Source organism: Branchiostoma belcheri, unplaced genomic scaffold, assembly GCF_001625305.1.
Source record: "Branchiostoma belcheri isolate BF01 breed outbred unplaced genomic scaffold, Haploidv18h27 scaffold34, whole genome shotgun sequence".
Taxonomy (NCBI): domain Eukaryota; kingdom Metazoa; phylum Chordata; class Leptocardii; order Amphioxiformes; family Branchiostomatidae; genus Branchiostoma; species Branchiostoma belcheri.
Window position 1 is genome coordinate 1,961,285 of NW_017803954.1, and position 8,400 is coordinate 1,969,684.

An 8,400-nucleotide genomic window follows, 5' to 3' on the forward strand; every position below is an offset into this window, starting at 1 on the left:
CAAGTTTTATATTTTTCTACTTTCAGTGCAGAAATTCGCACTAGAGGTGTTGCCATACATTGCACTTTTTAAATTTTTGGATAGAGACGTTTGGTTCAAAAGTTGTGCTCTTCCAAACTTAGCCCACTCATTTCAGATGTGGCCGGCAACGGACACTACAGCTAAGCTGTAGTGTCCGTTGCCGGCATCTGGTCGCTCAAGTACATGACAAGAACACCAAATCTTGCAAGACCTGTCATTTAGGGGTTGACAAAATGCTACAGAAGTAACATAAATGACAAAATTACTTCAAAATTGCAACAAAATGTAATTAATGTACCTACATGGTATACTTGGCAACGGACACTACATGGCAACGGACACTACACCCTTGAGGTTTTTTGACATTATTTCATATAATTACAGCAATATACTGAAATAGCTACTGTGTTTTAAGTCAGCATCTTCAGCTGTTTCAAAACCTGAAATCATATGCACCCACAGCTTTTCTATTTTAAGTTATTACCGAGCAACGGACACTACACATTTTCTCGGACAAAAAAGACAGGTAACTGTAAGCCATCAGCCATATTAACCCAAAGGACAAGCAACATAAAAACACATGTTTTGTGTCATATATGGATGTACCTTGCATAACATGCAAAATGGCCAGTTCTATCACCATCCTTTTTAGTACAGGGAGATAAGTTAATTGCAATGTGTTAATTTATGAATTTTACATAACGTGTACAACATATTGATAAATGCGCTCCAGAAAAGAGAAATTTCCAATCATCATCAGGTTTTTTGCAAAACATATCAGACTGAGCATGTCTGAACATATTGCAAATCTTTTCATTCCATTTTTTTGTTCCCAAATTACTTAAAAGCATATTTAAAAAACTGGCATTTTTCAAGTGCAACGGCATAACGTAGATTTTATGCCAATTTCTGGTCTTAAATTGGCCATAGCATAAGTTTTAAACACCAAATCTCTTCCTGATTGTCTGGAAAATAACTGTACTAGTATAACAAGTTTGATAAATGTCAACAGAATGCGATAAATACAGAGTAAGATTGACATAACGATGCACGATGCCATTGGCGCACCCTGATCTCGGAATAGCCGAATGCAAATGATAACAATAGTTGTCAGCTGCAGTTGTTGATATTTTAGGATATAACATTACAGGTACATGTCATTTGGTATTTTACTTAACTGTTAAGAATCATGTTCTTTATCTTGATAAATCATGATTATCTGACATCAAAACAGATTCACAAAATAATAAATTATATGCTTTCCAGACTTTTTTTTTGGTCAATGGGACACCTATTCCCAACCCTAACCCTGACCAAAACAATAACCCTAACAGCAGAAATTTAGCTACAAGCATGTGATGGCAAAATATCCTGATACCAATGACAGCAATACAGATTTGTATTGAAGACTCATCAAAAGCCTCACTGATTACTTCTGGTTACAGCAGGTGTGTCCAGCGGTTCGTCTAGTCCACAACCAATGACAGACGAGGTCCAGATCGGACATGTTTGTCTCCATGTCCAGCATGGGAACATCGCCAAAGACAGGACAGATGCCATTGTGAACCCCACCAACGCAAAACTGGATTTCACCATGGGTAAGGACTGCTTGATGACTTGCATTAGATGCCGACACTTTGAATTCCTTATAGCATCTACTAACATCTTTGAGTTTCCTTGTGTTCTAGGTTCTGTGCCAAGAGCAATTCTCAATGCTGGTGGCCAGGCTGTATTGGCTGAGTGTCGCCAACTGGGTGAGTTGTCACAAGCCTTTTTTGTGGTTAAGTACTAGTATCTTATCTAAGGATCTAATATTTTCTGTGTCAGACAGAAAATTACATAAAAACTTAAAGTACCTATGACTTCTTTTTAAGCATAGCAAAAATAAATCAATGTTTCTGTGATCCTCTTATCAGGCTCTACCAGCCTGTAAATTTTCATTCAAAAATATTGATTTAAAAGTCATATGGATAATTTTCCTGCCCAGATCGTACTGATATGTCAAATAATGGCCAATGGACTACACACTTTATTTCAACAAACTGTGCCAAGTAAGATGATGAGATAATCCACTCCTTCCTGCCAGGGTCCTTACCCATCAGTGGTGTGGCCGTGACTGGTGCAGGAAACCTGCGCTGTAAACATGTCATCCACGTGGCACCAGGAGACGACATCTACACCCTGAAGGAGCAGTTCAGGAACGTCTTACGTCTGGCCGAGGAGATGGAGCTCAAGTCTATCTCTTTTCCTGCACTGGGAACAGGTACATACTGTTTGTTTGTATATTAGATTTATCTGAACATCTTGGCCACTGCTTTTACCTTTTGTGGTGTATCACTGGTGAAAGGACCTGAGAAATGTTGTGAAGATAACAATTTCAGCACCAAGGAAAGACACCATTGCCAGATCATTTCAGACAAAAAAGCGAGGCTCATACTATCTGAGTGTTTGAAAAGCACTTACAAAGACTCCATTCATTTTCACATTCATCTGATCTGAGTAATGTTATTAAGATGACCACTTCAGCACCAAGGAGAGACATCATTGCCAATTCCATCCACAAAACAAAACCAACTTCAGCTACTTTTTTTTACCTTTCAAAGTGGCTTTCATCTTTTTCTCAAACACATTTCTTCCATCACCATCTATAAGAAAGGTATTATTGGTACTTATTGTACATCGCCTTCTATACTTGCATATAGGTAGTGCACGGATAGAGACAACCCAAGCAGCATCCTGTATGGTGGAGGCCATCGACGAGTTTGTCCACGAAGACAAGCCCAAGAATCTGGTTCTAGTCAGGGCTACCATCTCTAAAGAGGAGATCATGGTAGTCTATCGTGATGCCATCTCACAATGGACGCCAGGGCAAAGACAGCAGGGACAGCTTGCTGCACTGGAGAAATTAGCCAGTAAGTTACATTAGGTTGTGTCCTTGCATTGAATGGAAATGATGGGTTTATCTTGAAGTCTAATTTTTTAGTATTACTACTAAATAATTGCAGCTTAAAATTAATACATGTAAGAGCAATTCAATAAATAAACAAACCAAATAAATAGATGAAAGACTGCCATGTAAGATGTTTCATCATGTTTTAAAGACTGTTAAGACTGGCATGATTATTTGGGTTTGACTCAAAAAGGTCTTTTTTGATGACTGAAAGGTTCTGTATTTCTTCACCCTCTTCTACTTCATTGATGGAAGGCATTATATATTAGTTTGTATAGACAACTTGTTGATTCTCATCATGATTTTCACTAACATTTTGTGTTATTGTCAATCAGATGCTGTTGCTGAACGCATGAAGAGGGTCATTAGATTTGACCCCAAGGACCCTCCCTTAGTTGTCTCGGTGGATGGGATAGTACTGAAAATATTTGCCGGAAAGAAAGCGCAGCTGGACACGGCTGTGAGGAAGATAGAGGACATGATGAGCAGGGAGTGTAAGGACCACGTCATCACAGACCCATCTGTGGAGAAACTGTCACTTTTGGAGCAGGCTAAGATTAAGGTATGACAGTTACAACTGGTTTTCTTTCTTTATTTACTTTCCTTAAGCTTGCGTCTATGAATATCAAAATGTCATTCACAATCAACAGTCTGTTGATTTGAAATACATCAATCTGATGTAAGACACAAGCCTTATTTTTGGGGTACTTGCTGGGTACAAATGCTTTAAAGATACATACAGATTAATGGTTGAAGGTGATTTTAATATTGACATTTTGCTGAAAAGTACCAATAATGTTTTACTTGTTTGGATTAGGAGCTGGAAAAGCAGCATATTGTGGCAATAACCATCGATTGCAGTGACTCCAGCATTCGAGTACAAGGCAATGGAGGGGATGTCAGTGATGTGGTGACTGATATCTACAAGGTACATCAAATTACCTCCAAGAGGTATTGTTTGTATTGTGTATGCTTGTGTAGTAGAGATGGTTACAAGAAGGGTGGGTGGGTATTTGCTCACTTGATTGACAGGGAGGTTATCAGTAAGTCTGTAAGTGACACAGCAGGTGCCAAGTGGGAGATAAGTTAGCACAACATGGAGGAATTCAGAAAATGGTTGACAGTTGAAGCACCTCATACAATCCCCTGCACAGTTCCAGTACATTCATGAAAATCAAAAACTCAAGGTTTGAAATCTCTGATATTTTGTCACAGACAATTGAAAAGCTGATGCTGTTTGTTGAATAACTGTGGCACTGCTAGTCCAAGTCGACCATGTTTGCAGTTTTTTAAAAGTGTCTCTCATTTTTCCAGGTTTTGAATGAGATCACAGTGAAGGAGTACAAGAGTCAGCAGGCTGAACTGATGTCCAGGGAGGTTCAGTGGTGTTACCTGGAGCAGGATACGTACCAGCCCTACAGTCCTGAGCTGAATGCTGTCCTGGAACAGGCCAAACGGGTATGGAAAACTTGTAGTTTTGTATCCTGGGCTTACTAAAGAACCAACTGAAGTCAAGGTTGTCATCAGTTTTATCCATTCAACTCACACAAGATTCATGAGTCCTATTAACATGTCTTCAAGGAACATGAAATTATGGTATAATTTTCAATTTTCTTATCATAAGATGTTGAAGAAACATTAGTCATGCTGTAGAAATGTAAGATTCCATACATCATTAATCATCATAATACACAAGTACTCATTGTATATGATGATACTGGTTCTTCATGATCACAACCGTTTGTTGTTGCTTTTTAGCATGGTAGGTCTTATGTTGACTTCACGAAGCCAGACACCCTGGAAGCTTTTCACGTGGACTTCATCAGAATGAAGGAGACACAGATTCTAACAGGAGACACCAGGCTTATTGTCAGGAAGGACACAAAGACAGGTAAGAGTACTGTAACTCAGATTTTCTGATGTAGATAGAAAAAAATCTTTCTTCAGTTGATGAGGATTTTGCTTTTTATGTAACCAAGGACATTACGTGTTTGTTCCAACACAAAGAATTGATCTCACCTCGAGTTTTCAACCATTCACCCTGGTCTTCTTCAATAGACTGACCCAGTGAGATTGATTTGTTTGTTGAAAACCCCAGATCTTCCCGAGTTCTGGGACCCCCAAGGTGATGATGAGGTGAAGGTGGTGGAACTGAGCGAGGGCAGTCTGGAGTTCCAGGAGACGTACATGTACTTCGCCAAGACAATTGGAGACAAGCCATCTAAGGTTGTCAAGGTAACATCCTTGTCTTGTTGTTTACCTCTTCTTATTCTTCAAGAAAGCAGCAAGAAAAGTTTGCAAGAAAAGTAACACACAGACATCTTTGTGAAAACCCTAGTTTTCTCTGCTATGAAACCTATAAAAGAACAATTTTCAGTACCATGGACAGCCACCGTCTGTCTTCATGATCAACAGCTTTTGTTACATCTAATTCTAGTGAGTAGTGAGGATACTCTTTCTGTACTTGGTAACAATTTAGTTCTGCTCTACAATTTTCCTCAGATTGAACGTATCCAGAACCCAGCCCTGTGGCGTCAGTACCAGGTGAAGAAAGAGAAGATGGACAGAACAAACAAGGCTGCCGACAATGAGAGACGTCTGTTTCATGGAACCTCCACCGGGTCCTGTTCCCACATCAACGCACACGGCTTCAACAGGAGCTTCTGTGGCAAAAATGGTGGGCCATCTGAAAATTGCAACATTATATCTAGAGTATGATAAACGACCATTGTCTTCTCCTCTTCACATGCTATGTTTATCATGTCATTTCAAGTAAAGAATCATCATGTTACCCAGGGATTTTTCTAGAAAAAATTAGCATGAGGGAGCAGATCACTGGCATGGCGAGGGAGCGAAGCAAATTTTGTAAAACACAGTTTGTAATGCTAGAATGCATTGTTATAATGTTTTGTTTTTATATTTTCACTGGAAAAAGATCGTTTTGAGAAAGACTTACGGTGTACGTGTATGTAGCCACTTAGGGTCCAATTTGAAAATTGATATGGGGGTGCTCACAGGCTGGTTACATGAGGGAGCAGTGCCCTTACTCCCGGTTTAGAAAAACCCTGCATGTCACCAGTATTTTGGTGGAAAGGGGGCCTAAGTTACTTTGTAGTCTTCATTGATGCTGACATGTTATTTGTTCCATGTCTTCTTTTCTAATAATCCAGCTACCCTGTACGGCAATGGAGTGTACTTTGCTGTCGAGTCCAGTTTCTCAGCGAAGGACCAGTACTCCCTCCCCGCCACCAAACACAACAAGCACGTGTACCTGGCCAGGGTGCTGGTGGGAGACGCTACAGTCGGCAAGCAGGGCATGATTGTCCCTCCACCTAAAGACCCCAACAACAAGACTGTCCTGTACGACAGCGTCACCAACAATGTCAAAAACCCAAACATCTTTGTGATCTTCCATGACACCCAGGCTTACCCCGAGTATTTGATAACATTTCGTAGTTAAGTCATATGCTGGCCAGCATTCCTGCAAGTAATGCGAAAAATGTAATACACTTCTTTAACAATTGATAACAGAATAAACCCAGTTAAGCCTACCTATCTCCGTCTCGTCAAAATGTAGAAATGCAAAATAAAAACATAGAAATGCAAATATTTGATAAACATGCAACCAATCTCTCATTGGATGAACTGCTAATTGCCATAATTGTATCATTGGTTGAGCTGCTGATTGTGATGGACAGTCAGGACGGGCTATTGTTGGGGTATTGTTGCAAGCTGTCTGGAGTGTCATAAGTTGCCCGGCTTAGCTAGTGATTTGTGTTGTTGTCATTAGTTAGTGATATAGCTAGCACACAGCAAATTCAGGAGATGTTGCATCAAAAGCTTGTCAATGAGAAAAATAAAAGAGTCATGAGCACTATTGAGTTGCAGAGACAGAGGACAGTACCAAAATGGTATTTTATGTATTACAGTAATGATTCTGAAATTATCTGTCTGGGGTTACCTGACAAGATTGCTGCATGATTTTTAAGCTGTTCATTCTATTTATTAGCATCTATGTTAATGTTACATGTTATGTCAATAATTTGTACATCTAGCAATACATGATGTAGGTGGTGTAAAGATTTTTTGAATGCAATATTTTTGTACATAGAACAGCTTGGTTATTGAATAATGGGAAGCAGCATGTCTTTAAGAATAGTAGAAATGATAACTTTCTCCAAGGACATATATATAGAGAGGACTGTTGCTACGTCATACCGGTATCATTTAAGCTGCATTTTATGAGTACATGTTCTTTTGGATGGAATGTATCTGTCAGGTTCATCCATCATGTTTGTAAAAGGTTGTTTTTTTTTTGTTTGACTCTTGAGAGTCTATACACTCTCATCAAGGGTAAGCTGGCATCACAAGTATTTAATAATCAATAATAAGTTAAGTCCTATTTAATTTTGAACTTGCTTGTGTTATTTATTATAATTTATATGCATTACAATATGAATGTATTATCTATTTATGGCCATACTGATTAATATTATATTAACCTTGCATCATCTGGGGCATTTTTCTAATAAAAAGCCTCTATCTTCTAGAAGTACTCTATCTTCTAACCTTATTTGATATCTTATCAATCAATATTGTTAGGATCTCGGCTTCCTCGCAAAACCAGTAAAGTTAACTTTGTTGGATTAGAAAAATGAAAAATAAAAGCAGGCAAACATACAACCACAAAAAGGTTGACTGTTATGGAAGGGGCGTGGTGTCTGTTGATGGATGTTTGCGCTTTGATTTTCATACGTGCTTATTTCCCTAACTCTTTTAATTGGTCACATTGCAAATTGTGTTAACTGAAACACCTTTCCGTGGCGTGCAGGGACAGGCGTAGCATTGTGTATATTACAGGTAGCAGTAAGTTCAACATTATGTTGACTGTTATCTACGAATATGATTTCACAAGGAATACGAATTTATCATGAAGGAATATTCTTTTTCCTTTACTAAATATATACTAACATAGATGAGTCAATTGCAAAATTGTATCAAACCCATTGGAGACTGATGTCTAAAAATGTCCGGAAAAAGTAGACATTCCGAGAATGTCCAATATCTGCTAGCCGTTTTATAACAAATTTATTACATGTTAGGCTCTAGTAGTGAGAGACAGTCCAATGTTACGCAAGTTAAGTTAGTGAACGATATGGCAATTGAGACACTTGACAATGTTGAAGCCAGTGCACCTAAGTCGCTATGTCTAGTTAGTGGTAGTTTAATAGCGTTGACGTTACCCTTTTACACGCTTTTTGCCAAACGGCAGTCCTCTCAACAGCATGATTTAACATTCGTCTCCATCAAGGACATTCTACCAGGCCTGTTGAATGCTTGAAAAAGTTGAATAGAAGCTCCTTGTCTCCATCGATAGAGATGTGATACAAGGACGACATCTTGCGGAACATATTAAAACTGCAACCAAG

At 38.9% G+C, this 8,400-nt stretch overlaps 1 protein-coding gene across 6 annotated transcripts in view; it reads left to right on the forward strand.

The window, feature by feature from the left end:
• LOC109475477 (poly [ADP-ribose] polymerase 14-like) overlaps positions 1-7,572 on the forward strand; it is a 21,333-nt gene extending 13,761 nt beyond the window's left edge. For 3 of the 6 annotated variants that reach the window (XM_019776099.1, XM_019776101.1, XM_019776095.1), the window contains exons 13-23: positions 1,467-1,619; positions 1,710-1,775; positions 2,108-2,284; positions 2,724-2,933; positions 3,307-3,533; positions 3,789-3,899; positions 4,286-4,429; positions 4,730-4,862; positions 5,070-5,206; positions 5,474-5,648; positions 6,142-7,571. In XM_019776099.1, the coding sequence (XP_019631658.1) occupies positions 1,467-1,619; positions 1,710-1,775; positions 2,108-2,284; positions 2,724-2,933; positions 3,307-3,533; positions 3,789-3,899; positions 4,286-4,429; positions 4,730-4,862; positions 5,070-5,206; positions 5,474-5,648; positions 6,142-6,431 (1,823 nt within the window). In that variant the 3' untranslated portion in view covers positions 6,432-7,571. Of the gene's footprint in view, positions 1-1,466; positions 1,620-1,709; positions 1,776-2,107; positions 2,285-2,723; positions 2,934-3,306; positions 3,534-3,788; positions 3,900-4,285; positions 4,430-4,729; positions 4,863-5,069; positions 5,207-5,473; positions 5,649-6,141 lie in introns of all 6 variants that reach the window. The other 3 variants (XM_019776096.1, XM_019776098.1, XM_019776097.1) reach the window with 2 other exon arrangements.
• Positions 7,573-8,400: the final 828 nt, after the last annotated feature.